General features: G+C 47.6%; 1 protein-coding gene across 1 annotated transcript in view; it reads left to right on the top strand.

Annotated features, from left to right (window-relative positions):
• Positions 1–14787, top strand: part of LOC147669095 (organic solute transporter subunit alpha-like) — an 83388-nt gene that overhangs the window by 37035 nt on the left and 31566 nt on the right. Inside the window, exons 3-4 of the mRNA XM_086948231.1 lie at positions 6250–6404; positions 12307–12380. Coding sequence (XP_086804357.1) covers positions 6250–6404; positions 12307–12380 — 229 coding nt within the window. The remainder of the gene's footprint in view (positions 1–6249; positions 6405–12306; positions 12381–14787) is intronic.

Genomic DNA, 14787 nt, shown 5'->3' with positions numbered 1-14787 from the left:
CTGGGGTCATTGGTGAGAGAAAGGATAAGTTGAGTGTCATCCGCGTAAGAGATGATGTTGAGGTTGTGTTGGCGGGCGATGGCCGCGAGGGGGCTCATGTAAACGTTGAAGAGGGTGGGGCTGAGTGAGGATCCTTGAGGTACGCCGCAGATGACTTCAGTGGCCTCGGACTTGAATGGTGGGAGGCGGACTCTCTGGGTTCTTCCGGAGAGGAATGAGGTGATCCATTCAAGTGCGTTTCCTTGTATTCCGATGTTATTGAGGCGTTGTAACAGGGTGCTGTGGCAGACTGTGTCGAATGCTGCAGAGAGGTCGAGGAGGATGAGGGCGACTGTGTCTCCATTGTCCAATAGAGTTCGAATGTCGTCTGTTGCTGCGATGAGGGCGGTCTCAGTGCTGTGTTTTGCTCGGAAAGCAGATTGTGAGGAGTCGAGGGATTTGTTGGCTTCGAGGAAAGCGGCGAGCTGGTTGTTGACGGCTTTCTCGATGACTTTGGCCGGGAATGGAAGGAGCGAAATGGGGCGGTAATTTTTGAGTTCGGTGGGGTCCGCTGTGGGTTTTTTCAGAAGGGCGGTGAGTTCAGCGTGTTTCCAATTTTCCGGGAAGGTGGCGGAGTTGAAGGAGCAGTTGATGACGTCTCGGAGGTGCGGTGCTATGACGGAGTCTGCTTTGTTGAAGATGTGATGAGGACAAGGGTCTGTGGGGGATCCTGAGTGGATGGAATTCATCAGGCGGATGGTGTCCTCAGTGGAGATTGGGTTCCAGTCGTTGAGGGTGTTCACGGGGGGAGAATGTTCAGCAAATGGTTGGGTGGGTTGGTCTCCGGGTTGGTTGTCGAAGCTGTTGTGGATGTCTGCAATCTTGTCGTGGAAGAATGAGGCTAGGGAGTCGCAGAGGGCTTGAGAGGGGGTGATGTCGTTGGAGTTGGCCGAGGGGTTGGAAAATTCTTTGACGATGTTGAAAAGTTCCTTGCTGTTGTGGGCGTTGTTGTCAAGTCGATCCTTGAATGCTGTTTTCTTGGCCTTTCGGATTAGTTGGTGGTGAGTGCGGGTGGCGTTTTTGAAGGCGTCCTTGGTGCTAGTGGATGGGTCTTTTTTCCAGGCCTTTTCAAGGGAGCGGCAGAGTTTCTTGGACTTCTTAAGATCATCGTTGAACCATTATTATTATTATTATTATTATTATTATTATTATTATTATTATAATTAAGTTTCTAAAGCGCTCAGCTACCCGTAGGTTTCCCGGCGCTAAAACCAAAAGGTGAGGGGGGAAAGTCAGAAGAGAACTATTAGATGTTGAATAGCCAGGTTTTTACCTGTCTGCGGAACCTAAGGTAGTTGGATTCAGTTCGTGTCTGATGGGGGAGAGAGTTCCAGAGTGAGGGGGCCAGCCAGGCAAAAGATCGGCCACCCATTCTGGCTTTTTTAATTCTAGGAACTGAAAGTAAGTGTTGGTTAGAAGATCGTAAATTGCGAGGGGGATGGTATAGTTGTGCCAAGGGGTTGAGATAAGGTGGAGCTAGACCAGAATTTATTCTGTGAATGATGCAAAGGGCCTTAAATTTTGTCCGATTTTCAATTCGGAGCCAGTGCAGGGAGCGAAGGGCATTGGAGGTTGAGGAAATGTTAGGTAATTTACAGAGGAGTCGCACAGCCATGTTCTGGACTGTCTGTAATTTACGCGTCACCTCTTTACTGGCTCCCAGAAGAAGGATGTTCCCGTAGTCCAGTCTCGAGGTGATAAGGGCCTGGACCACAGTTTTCTGAGTGTCCAATGGAAGCATCCAAATGATTTTTCGCAACCATTTGATGATAGTGATGCAAGTGGATGAAGTTTTGACCACATGGTTCTTCATAGATAGTTGATCTTCAAAAATGACCATGAGGCCTTCTTGCTCTCCTCCTTTTGTATCCAACGAAATCTGAAGGTCTATTATCATGAGGCCCCCTAAATACGCAACGAAAGCTGTTACGTTCAAGCTTTGGCGGATTGCCCCATAAAACCAGTCTGACCTTCTATACAATGGCGTTCTCACACAAGGGGCCAGGCTGGAGGGTTCCGTCAACTTAAGCTCCTACCAAAAGATCTTTGTAACCATGTGTTGCGCACTGTTTTCAGGTGCCCATGTGTGCTCTGTCTCCACTCAATTTCCACATGATTTCCATATCATATCCGCATCTCACTCCACACTGCACTAATCATTTTGAAACGTCTCAGCAGGCTGCTTCGTCTAACAGGCTGGGGCAGAGTCATTCATGTCAGGCTGTGGCTGGCACATGACTTAATGAAGTAGCTCAATTCTCTAAAATGGTGTCTGTGTTTGGTTGGGACTAACTGTAAGGAAATGCCTCTTTTTGTATGGTCATCCCCACGTTTTTGACTGATGCTGCTGGTTTTTGACTGAGAAGGCACTGAGGCCGGCTAACCAGACCTCTGTGCCTATGGCCTCGCCCTAAAATGTGTGTTGAATTGGTCTATACCCAATTGGCATAGCTAACCTACCTATATGTACCCACTATATGGTACCGAGGGTACCCAGTGCATGGAGCTTACAGGGTCACTCCAGAGATTGTAGCACTGGTTGCGCTACTCTGGGTCTGACCCAGGTAAAACTAGTCGTCAAGTCCCTCATTCAAGCAGTTTTAAACTTCTAGCCCAACTTTGCCATTTAAAGCAGGGGCAAAGACATGCCTCCCCTGGCAATATGAAAAAGTCAGCCCTATGACAGACCTACCGAGCCCAAAGGCAGGGTGCAGCATATTTCATGGGCACAACAGCACAGGGTTACACGATGACCCCTCAGATGTGCCAACTTCTGAACAGTGCGACCAAAGTTGATACTCTAAGGTATCAAACGACTTTTACATTAAGCTTGTCTTGATTCTCTAGCTGAAATTAATGCAAGTTTTGTGTGCAACTTTAACAAAGATGTCACTTTGTCCTTTAGTCTCCTGGGCCCTTAATGGTTGTACATGGGGATATGTGCAAATGACTCCCTGGGAAGGTTACAATAGAAGCCTGCACAGGAAAGAGGTGTTACCTCCAAGCTGCAGGAAGCCACACAGGAGTTGTCCAAAAGACAAGCTTCAAATTAGAAGTTGCCTTTGAAGGGAAAATTAGAATCTCTTGGGAAAGGGGTGTCTCTATTGTCTAGGTAGACAGGCTCGCACTAGGGACAGGGGTGTGTGACCCCCCCCCCCGCCCCCTCCCTCCCTGTGATAGCCACACCTTTGGGTTAAGCTGGAGAGCTCTGGGGGTTCTGCCATATCGGAAGTGGGCAGAATGGTGCATCTTGGGAACGCCAGGTGCCACACTTTGCAGGAAGTGGTCATCAGGAGGGAGATAACCTGGTAGAGCATTGGTTACCTACTGCATCCTACCCTGAGGCCATTTTCTGAGCATAAAAGGGCAACCTTGACACCCAGAGTCAGATCTCAACTGGACTGGGAGAAGGGCCAAGAAGGACTACCCTGCTGCACTGAGGAACTGGCAAAGAGAGGCTGCACTGGCCTGGACTGCACCTGCTGAACCTGGTGGCTAGCCAAGGAGAGGGGACTCTGCTTTTGGCTGGTCTCTGGAGACAACTTCTCCATGAGCAAGACAGAGTAGGCAAAGACTGCAAGGGTAGCTTGGCTGACCTTTTTTGCCGCACAGGGTCACAACAAATGCAGAAGCCTGCTAGGATGACTTGGTAGGCCAAATCTTAAAGCCACTATTTTCTTGTTGCCATGCAGCACCAGAGACCTAGATTTAATGCTCAAAGTTGCACCCGAGTCTACTGGACCCGGGGGAGTCAATGAAATGCATCTTTGTCACACAGATGGTGAATTGTTGTATGAGGAAGGGTCCCCCTGTGACTGTGATACCAGGCGACTGGACTTCATCCAGGACCGAGAGGACTCCGAAGGACGTCAACCCTCTGGCCAGGATTGTCTCACCAAGTTCTCGGACAGAGGAGTAGCTGCAGAGGGACGCTCGTCAACCGCATCGCATTCACAGCATCCTTGGGCATCTTCAGTGTTCTGTATCCCTTGCATCAGGACCACCTCAATTGGAACCTGCAGCAAAGGGTTAAAAGTGCCTGGAACTCACTGAAGACTATTCCTACCTTTGAGGAAACTGCTTTTGTGGAACTTGCTGTTCCACCTGACGGGCTCCCTGCTGAAGTTGGTCGCCTAAAGTGAGTCAAAGCAACGCATTGATACTTGCCACGTTTTTCTTTAAAAAGTTTATGATTCAAATTTGTGGAATTTGCCAATGCTTTGTCATGGTTCAGTAAAAAGTGCATAATCACTATACCTTTTAAATTCTGTATCTCTGGAACCCTCTGATGGATCTTTTTTATTTTGGTGTCTAAAAATACACAAAAAGATCTATTTTTATAAATTGGTGTAGGCTTTCTTGAGTGTTTTGTCTTCTTTTTCAATTGTTGTGGTGCTGTTTAAATTATTCACACTTGTTCCTGAGTTTAAACCTTGGGGCTAAGAGCCACAGCTACCCAGGGTTGAGCAAAGGGTTTGACAAACAAAAGCTATTGGCCCTGAAGTGGCTGGTAAATGTATTACACGGTGAGGTCGAACAACTACACTATACAATACACCCCATTTCCTCACACTCACACAGTCATGGTACGCAGAACCTAACATGAATGACATCTAATACTCTGTTCACAGGCTGGGGCCATATTATATAAAGAGTGCCCTGGCCTATTCCACGGCACACCTTTACCTGGGTGCGCCATGTGCATCCGCAAAATGCACGCTATCACAGTTGATGCTCTGTCCCCAGGGCAGCCACAAACATATGCCTGTCTTTTGTTCACCATTTAAGATAGTTTACCACACTGGCACAAACAGATATCAGGGCTAAAAATATGTTTCTTGAGTACGAAAATGATATAGATCTATATGCAATGAATAGATCCTGTTAAAACACTATTCACTGGCAATCGTGTTGGGGCAATTCCCAAAGGCATTTATTAGCACTATGCCTGCCACAAGGCATAAAGCTGCAACTGCACTTACTGAATTGCATCTCGGTGGGGATTTGCACACTGGCATAGCGACATAGTTCTGCTGTCTGTGGCCAAGCGAGAGTTAGCTCTGTTGTCAGCATTAAGCGAGGGTGCAGTCAGTGGATGAATGGATAACTGATGTCTTTCACAAACGAGGTAGCGCTGCTGCTTGTGATGAATGACGGAAAGCTCTGCTGTGGAGGCAAGTGAGGGGGCGGCTCCCTGTGCCGGACTCTGGGAGTGGGGAGTGTATTCTCTGTCCCAGGGCCAGTGTGCAGACACCTAGGCAGGAGAGTGTATCTGATCCAATCGAGGTAGTTCCTCCGTTGGAGTGTGGCACCACTCACATTATCCCCAAAGCCCTTGAGGTGACAAATAAAATGGTAATTCGTTATCATTTGTTTTCATTCCCCGCCCCGAACAGAGCATCGGGATGGGGCCGGGCTGGGGCCGCTGCTGAGTGACAGAAGCACGGAGAAGGGTGGGCTGTCTTTTGCACTTGTTTATAGTGCGCATGTCTTTTTGGCCGGCCCTCTTGCGACAGCCAAGAAAACATGCACACCTTAAACCTCTCAACTCAGCCGTCTTTAGGCTGCTGGTTTGAGAGTAGGTGCAGACCTCCAGTGCCCTGGGGAGCGCCAAGAGAGGTTGCTCCGCCAATCAGGGCGCATGTGAGCAGCGACAGGATTGGGCAAGGGAGCTTCTTGTGGCTGGGCTGCTGTGAAAGGAAGGAAACGTCCGCAGGTATGTTTTTTTATGACATATTATTTCCCCCCCCGGAGATGCTAGCCAGGTGCGAGCGGCCTCTCTTGGCGCTCCCTAGCACACTGGCTGGGACCTAACTGGGGTGACGTCACTGACGTGCCAAGCAAAACAGCGATTGATTATACCCAGATCTGTGATTGTTGGTGAGTGTTTGAAAAGTTTCAACACTCCGTCCATCATTTTATTTTGTAATGTTGCGATTTTGAGCTAGACATAATTTTTTCTTTTTGTTAAGATCTGCAAATCTACCAAAAGCGTGGCAATATTTACATAAAACATGTCTAATTGCACAAAGTCACGGAGGCAGCATGGTGATTTTTCAGCAGCCCTACACGTAGTGTTATATTGTGTTGTCACTCAGCTTGCATTATGCCCTCTGTAACCCACCAAAGTGTGATTAGTGGGTCCTAGAGGATGATCATTGCAGCGCCCCCTGCTGGTAATAAACCTGTCTGTGCTATTTCCAACCGCAGAGCTGGGCACACTTGAGCTGACCATCCTGGGTCTCTTGACTGGCCTCACACTGTTGTCTCTCATCATCTTCATCGAAGAAGCTCTTTACTTGACGAAGAAGGTCAGTGGCCCCCTGAAAAGTAACACCCTCATCTGGAGCAGCGCGGCACCCACAGTAAGTTCCTTTTATTCATAAAATGTGTCATTTTGTGATATATCTCCAGTTTATAAACTAGCCTTTTGTGTAATTCATCTTCCTCCTGTATCACTGGTGCACTGGCCCACACTGTGCAGTCATGGCTGTGGAGCACAAACATCTGAGCCTGTATTTCTGATTAAGTGCAGTTGGGAGGAAGGCCCTCCATGAACCCCATGGCAGGAATTGGAGCATTCTTCAATACATGGTATCCTGAAAACATCCTGCCTCGTTTCAGTGCACCCTACTCACGCGCTCTGCCTTTGCGGGATCATCTCAGAAGGAACTCCCTGCTCATTCAATTTGAGTAATGTGGGTTTTTGGGCTCATTTCACATCTGCAGATCACCAGTGAAGCTCTTGTGATAAGGAGGATGTGATGTAGGGGAACATGTCAGAATTCATCTACCTCCAGAGTACTACTGGCCAGCTGTGTTCCAGCAATAAATCAATAGCCCTTGCTACTGGCAGTCTTTATATGTTTTCTATGATGTGATTGTATGTCTTTAGTGGTCACATAGTACTTCTTCTGTGTCTATGGGAACAACCAGTCATATCCTCAGGGTTTCCGTCTGTTATTTCATCACATTATTTTGTAGTATGCTTGGTAGAACTACAACAGTACACTGACATACTACAAAATGCTATTCACAAACGTATGTGCGGTGGACTCCACCTCTGCCTCTCCTGACTTTGATTTCTTCACCCAACTGTGGCGTACCCCACACACACATGCCAACGTTTTGGTAATAAATGTGGTATGGAATGGCTGGAAAATGGGAATACTTACTACTAAATGGCAGGGGGTTAGAAAGGTTTAGGTGCATCAAGCTGCTAAAGGAGTTGTAAGGAGGGGTTTAGGAAGGGATATGCATTTTTAAAATGAGTTTTCCGATATCGCTTAAAAACACTATTTTAATTATTTTTAAAAAATCTTTTTGTTCAGAACATAGGCTCTCATGACAATGACATGTTACATAGCAATTGATGGCAGGTGGACATACATGCGACAAATAAGAACATACAAATCAATGTGAACATCAAGTTTCTGCATAATCAAACCGTAATCCATACATAACCTCAAGACTGCATAGAGGCAGCTTGAGTATCCCACACTTCCCCTCTATAGCTCCTCCACGCCCCCCATATCTTTCCCATTTCCTAGGACACCCCCTGCTCTTGTAAATCACTCTTTCAGCCCTTTGGCACCAGTCCAGGTCGTGTTCCCATTCTTCCACTGTCGGCAGAATGTCACTACCCCACAAGCGGGCTATGTTTCTCTTGACGACCATGCTTGCCAACGCCAATCAATCAATCAATCAATCAGGAGTTTGTTAAAGCGCGACTACTCACCCGTAAGGGTCTCAAGGCGCTAGGGGTGGGGGGGAGTGGGGGGAGTGCAGGTTCCATTCCATCAAGGAGGGGTCTGTCGAAGAGCCAGGTTTTGAGGTTTCTTGCGAAGATGGGGAGCGATGTTGTCTGTCTGAGGTGGAGCGGAAGGGCGTTCCATGCTATGGCCGCGAGGAAGGAGAACGAGCGGCCTCCCGATCTGGTCTTTCTGGTGCAGGGGACCACGGCGTAGGAAAGCTGGGCTGATCGAAGGGTCCTTTGGGGTGCGTGGAATTTGAGCCGGCTGTTCAGGTATGCTGGTCCGGTGCCGTGGAGGGCCTTGTGTGCGTGGGTGAGCATCTTAAAGGTGATTCTCGCCTCGACGGGGAGCCAGTGGAGTGTGCGCAGGTGCTGGGAGATGTGGCAGTGTTTTGGCAGGTTGAGGACCAGTCTTGCGGCGGCGTTCTGGATGTTCTGTAGCTTGCGGATGAGGTTTTTGTTTATTCCGGTGTAGAGTGCGTTGCCGTAGTCGAGTCTGCTGGTGACCAGGGCGTGAGTGACTGTCTTTCGGTGTTCGAGGGGGATCCATTTGAAGGTCTTACGAAGGAGGCGGAGGGTGTGGAAGCAGGAAGATGAGACAGAGTTGATCTGGCTGTCCATTTTGAGCTCGGAGTCCAGGATGATTCCCAGGTTGCGTGCGTGGTCTGTGGAGGTTGGCGGGTTTCCGAGGGCGGTGGGCCACCAGGTGTCGCTCCAGGCGTCGGGGTTTGGGCCCATGATGAGTACTTCTGTTTTGTTGGTGTTTAGTTGGAGGCAGCTGTTTTTCATCCATTTGGCGACGGCTTCCATGCCTTCTCGAAAGTTGCGTCTGGCGGTGGTGGGCTCGTTGGATAGGGAGAGGATGAGCTGGGTGTCGTCTGCATATAACGCCAACCAGATCTTGTCCCATTTAGGCCAAGTGGTGTCATTTGTCACTCCTAGGATATGCCATATGGCCTCCAATGGGACCTCCACCCCAAGCACCTCGGACATTATGGCAGCCAGGTTAGACCAGTACGCCCGGATCCTGGCGCAATTCCACAAAATGTGGAAAAAGGAGCCCTCCTCTCCACATCCTCACAGACAGAACTTTCAGTCAGCGTACCCAATACGATATTGTGTTGTGCGGGGAGTGTAGGAGCGGTGCAGGATGCGCAACTGGACCAATCTAAACCTTGCACGGATTGCCACTTCCCGGGGGCTCTGCAGTGCCTCCCGCCAATAATCCTCCTCTAACAGCCCAACATCAGACTCTCATCTTTCTCGGAGAGGCTCCAGGGGATCAGGGAGGTTGTTAATAAGCTTTTTATATGTGAGGGAGATGGCCTTGTCTATCATCGGGTCTAACAGCAATCTATCTTCTAACGGGGCATAATCCAGTAGCTGATCCCCCTTCTGGAGATGTCGGAGGACGGCGTGTCGGACTTGCTGATAGTACAGGAACTCCCCCCTCCCATTTGGAATTCCTCCTGCAAAGTAGAGAACTCTAGCGCGTCTCCTCTTTTCCATAAGTCTCCCAACACATCAATACCAATCAGGCTCCACTTGCCAAGGCCCTTCAGTTTCGTGACTTCGGGAAGGTAGTCCCCGGCCAATAGTGGGGTTTGAGCTGTGAGTTTCGCCTCCCAACCCAGTACTTTTGTCACCTTCCTCCAAGCTCCAACAACTGTAGCCATCTGAGGCAGCAGAGGTAATCTACGCCTACCCTTATGATAGATATTTAACCACATGGCTGCTGGGCGTTTTCCCCCCCAGTGCTGGAAAATGCCATTTTAGTGGCACTATGACGAGCTCAGCTCGTCATCAGCACACGACACCCGTGGGTGATGACGAGCTGAGCTCGTCATCAGCATCGAAAGGGTTAACAACAAGGGGTGGTGATGGACAGAGTTTCTGAATTAAGCAGAATACTCTCACCCAGTCAAGAGATCAGGGCTAGATCCAACACCGTTTTTTAGCTCACTGCACCATCCCAGCTCAGAACCTGGCTATATGCAAATTAGTCTGTTCCTGTCCCAGTGCATGATGGGAACAGGGCAAACCAAACTACCAAGCCAATTCTTACACTGGGAAGGAAACAAGCTACCAGGGACCGGTTTCTGGCATTTCAGCCGTCGTCGGCCCGGCTTGCTTGAATCCTGATGGTGCAATGAGCAAGGGACTCACATCTGAGTATACCCTTCCACGCTTAGGGTGGACAAAAATATTTACAACAAGGGGTGGTGAGGGACAGAGTCTCTGAATTAAACAGAATACTCTCACCCAGTCAAGAGATCAGGGCTAGATCCAACACCGTTTTTTAGCTCACTGCATCATCCCAGTTTCAGAACCTGGCTGTATGCAAATTAGTCTGTTCCTGTCCCAGTGCATGATGGGAACAGGGCAAACCAAACTACAAAAGCCAATTCTTACACTGGGAAGGAAACAAGCTACCGGGGACCGGTTTCAGGCATTTCAGCCGTCTTCGGCCCGGCTTGCTTGAATCCTGATGGTGCAATGAGCAAGGGACTCACATCTGAGTATACCCTTCCACGCTTAGGGTGGACAAAAATATTTACAACAAGGGGTGGTGAGGGACAGAGTCTCTGAATTAAACAGAATACTCTCACCCAGTTAAGAGATCAGGGCTAGATCCAACACCGTTTTTTAGCTCACTGCACCATCCCAGTTTCAGAACCTGGCTATATGCAAATTAGTCTGTTCCTGTCCCAGTGCATGATGGGAACAGGGCAAACCAAACTACCAAGCCAATTCTTACGCTGGGAAGGAAACAAGCTACCGGGGACCGGTTTCTGGCATTTCAGCCGTCGTCGGCCCGGCTTGCTTGAATCCTGATGGTGCAATGAGCAAGGGACTCACATCTGAGTATACCCTTCCACGCTTAGGGTGGACAAAATATTTAACAACAAGGGGTGGTGATGGACAGAGTTTCTGAATTAAGCAGAATACTCTCACCCAGTCAAGAGATCAGGGCTAGATCCAACACCGTTTTTTAGCTCACTGCACCATCCCAGCTCAGAACCTGGCTATATGCAAATTAGTCTGTTCCTGTCCCAGTGCATGATGGGAACAGGGCAAACCAAACTACCAAGCCAATTCTTACACTGAGAAGGAAACAAGCTACCGGGGACCGGTTTCTGGCATTTCAGCCGTCGTCGGCCCGGCTTGCTTGAATCCTGATGGTGCAATGAGCAAGGGACTCACATCTGAGTATACCCTTCCACGCTTAGGGTGGACAAATTATTTAACAACAAGGGGTGGTGATGGACAGAGTTTCTGAATTAAGCAGAATACTCTCACCCAGTCAAGAGATCAGGGCTAGATCCAACACCGTTTTTAGCTCACTGCACCATCCCAGCTCAGAACCTGGCTATATGCAAATTAGTCTGTTCCTGTCCCAGTGCATGATGGGAACAGGGCAAACCAACTACCAAGCCAATTCTTACACTGGGAAGGAAACAAGCTACCGGGGACCACCACCCCCTTTTCTGAATCGTACCCTTATGATAGAGCGGCTCCAAGTAGGTACCATTTCCCAAGACCATGCTGTCTACTCTATAGGCTGGTTCATCCATCGGGGGAAAACTTATTTTAATTTAATACATTTAATTAAGTTATTAGTGCTGCTGCAATGTTTTCCATTGTGTTCTACTTTTGAAATAGGTGTATAAAATAAATTTACATGAAGATTTATCAGAAAATATTTTTTCTATTTAAAAAAAAAATTGAAGAAACTTTATTCTTTTCCCTATACTTTACCATCGGTGGTGGAGACCTCCATGGTGCAAGGGTGCCTGCGTTGGCATTAGGCAGCCCGTTGTGCGCCAGCGCATGGGAAAGGTCAGGAATGCAATGTATTGCCTTAAATATGTTGCGTTCCTGCCCTTTCTATGTCATGCAGTGCTGCGCTGTGTGACTTCTTCATCAATGAGAGCCTTAGTTAGTTTGCTCGGTACAGTGATGCGGGGCACGCTGAGGGAGACATTGCAGACCCTTGAGTGTTGATGTGCATCTGTCATATGTTTGTAGTCCTTTGATGACGAAAGCAGGAAGAAAACTCTAGAGGGGTATTAAATAAGTATCATCAAGGCCACCCAGCAGAGTTCTGCCCACTCCCAGGAAGGACAGGAACAGAGCTTGGACAGCAGCTCTGAGGTACGCCTTGGACATCCAGGCTTGGATGGTGGCAACGTGGTCAAAGTCATGCCCAAATGAAATCTTCTGGATCCGTATCCTCTCGGATATGGCCTTTTGGCCGCCCAGAAGATCTCCTAGAGACCTCATGCATAGGTCGAAGACAACTGGTAGAAGATGAAATGTATTGTATTGGGACACTGATTGACTCAGACGTGGAATTACTTATCTGGACAGGTTTGACTCTCTTTTGGTCGAAATCCTATATTTTTGGCATAACCACAATTTTAACTCCGAAGGATTGGAAAAGTCAATTAAGTTGTATTTTGTATCACGTGTCTATGTCACTGGTTTACGCTCCCATGTCATTTCCTCCACAGGTGATCGCGGCCTGCTCATGTTTTGGCCTCTGGATACCACGTTCCATGATGTTTGTTGAATTGGGAATAAGTGTGTAAGTAACATGTCAATGTTGCTGTCCGTTTTTCCAAAGGCAGCGCAAATTGTTGGGGTTTTAGCGAAAAATATACAAAAAAGACAAAAAGCAAAAAAAATCACCAAGAAACAAGTGGGTTTAAAATTCGGTAAAAAATGGGTTGAAGCCCCTAAAAGGTGTAGCCGGTAGGAGGAACAAAAACTATTTTTGCTTCCTGATCGATGAGGAGAAGAAGGGAAATAGAGGATAAATTGTGTACATTTCACAGGTACCAAACAATTTTACACTGATATTTGCACTGTCAATGAACAACGTTAGGCATTGCTATGTCATTCAAAGACCAGCGCCATCACTGTTGGCAGATAGGAGCATTGTCAGCCCCCCCCCCATCCTGTCGAAGGGGGTCAGGTGGGGGCTAGGGGTCACGGCCAGGCTACGTTTGCAATCTCAACCTATTGTGATTTTCCAGGCTCGGCTCTCTGCCCAGTAAACCCAGGTTTGTGTAACTATTGCAGTGGAAGTCAAGAGCCACTCTTGTGTCTTTATCACTTGTTCTACCCAGGTCTCAGGGTTACTTTTTCGCTCCTTATTCTTAAGCAGTAAAACCAGGTCTGGTGTTCACGCCAGTTATAACTGGGTAAAGTGATATCCCGCCGAGGAATACCGGTTAATCTGGAACTAAACTGGGAAAACACATGGGGCCAGATGTAGGTGGGAGATTTTGGCCATTTACCGGCCGGTAACGGCCGAATTCGGCCGTTACCGACCGGTAAATGGCCATGGAGATGTAGGGGGATAAAAAACATGCATTTTCGGTAAATTTACCGAATCGGTAAATATACTGGTCGGTAAAATTACCGAAAATGCATGTTTGGTATGTAGGTGCCAATTTTAACATTGGCACAGGGCTTACAAAATCGGTATTTTACCATGCAATACAATTGCATAGTAAAATACAGATTCAGGTGTACATGCACATCTGTGCATGTACACCTGTGCCATGTGGCACACAAGCCTAAAACAGGGGTGCCAGAGGGTGTCAAAGTGACACCCCCTGCACCCTTGCAAAATTCGGTATTTACCGAATCGGTAAATACCAAATCGGTATTTGATCCTGAATCCTATGGGCTTCAAGGCCCATGGGATTCAATAGCAAATACCGATTCGGTATTTACCGAATCGGTAAATACCGATTTTTACCGATTCGGTAAAATTTACCGAATTGGTACCTACATTAGAAATGCCTACTCTTAATTTCCGAATCGGTAAAATTCGGTAATTAAGAGTCGGTATTTCTGATTTTGCTACATATGGCCCATGGTATTTTGAAAGCTCAGATAAAGGAAAACATCAGTAAGTTGTGTTGTATTTTAAAAAAATGCTACAGCGCAGAGCTAATAAGAAGGATTGGCAGGGAGGGACTGGAGATGTATTTTTTCAAGGCCAATGGGCTTAGGACTGAATTGTCGCCCACAATTGAGTGCTTGGTAGAACATGTAGTAAACGATTACTACTGCCTGATGGCCTGCAAATGCATCACTTTACCCATCCCTTCTTTTCTGTGGGTGGTGATCAGAGTTTACGGTGAAGCTCGGTTGGATGGTTATGGTTTGGAGTTAGTTGGATGGTTATGGTTTGGAGTTAGTTGGATGGTAATGGTTTGGAGTTAGTTAGGGTCAGATCTGGGATAAAGATTGGACCTAAGGACTAAAGTGTTTAAGGTTAGGGTCCAAGTTAGGGGCAGGTTTAGTAAAAGGGTCAGGACGTAGTTTAGCGTTAAGGCTAGAGTTAGGCTCAGGGTCATCAATGAGGCCAAAATTGAATCAGATCTGAGGTTATGGTTTGGGCCCAAGCGGGAGCCCAGTCAGGGCCATCGATAAAGTGAGAATCTAAGGTCACGGTTAGAGTGCAGCTTAAGGTCGAGGTATCGCCGGCCCTAGGCCACGGCCACTATTAAGGATAGATTGGTGTACAGGCACATGTTCGATTTATTGGTTAGGTAAGGTCAAACATTAGGGCTTAGGGCTAGGTCAGATCACATGGCTCTTTGAGAGCAATGGATCAGCCTCATTGCTGGGGTAGAGTGAAATACTTATTTGTGAATCTACATTAATTTTCAAACTTCCGCCAGTTAGAGTTAAATATAGCATAAACCGCCATTGAAGTGAAACAGGTTACGATAAAGCGTGAACCATATGTAGACATATTGGCGAAAAGCACATAGGTGAAATGACACAGAGCCTTATCTGTCATGAGATGGATTCATATCATGACAGGGATCCCTAGCTATCACGATAGAGCTCGGTATCTTGGGTCTGTTTGTATAAGGCTTTCATATTAACCGCAGCATACGGCTCTCCTACCACACTTGGCCATCTGTTTACTGATGAAATTATATTTATGAATTCTGAATATTAGCTTTTAT

This window comes from Lissotriton vulgaris, unplaced genomic scaffold (assembly GCF_964263255.1).
Source record: "Lissotriton vulgaris unplaced genomic scaffold, aLisVul1.2 SCAFFOLD_3332, whole genome shotgun sequence".
Taxonomy (NCBI): Eukaryota; Metazoa; Chordata; class Amphibia; order Caudata; family Salamandridae; genus Lissotriton; species Lissotriton vulgaris.
The sequence above is the reverse complement of the archived record's forward strand: the minus strand, read 5'-3'. Positions and strand labels throughout refer to the sequence as shown.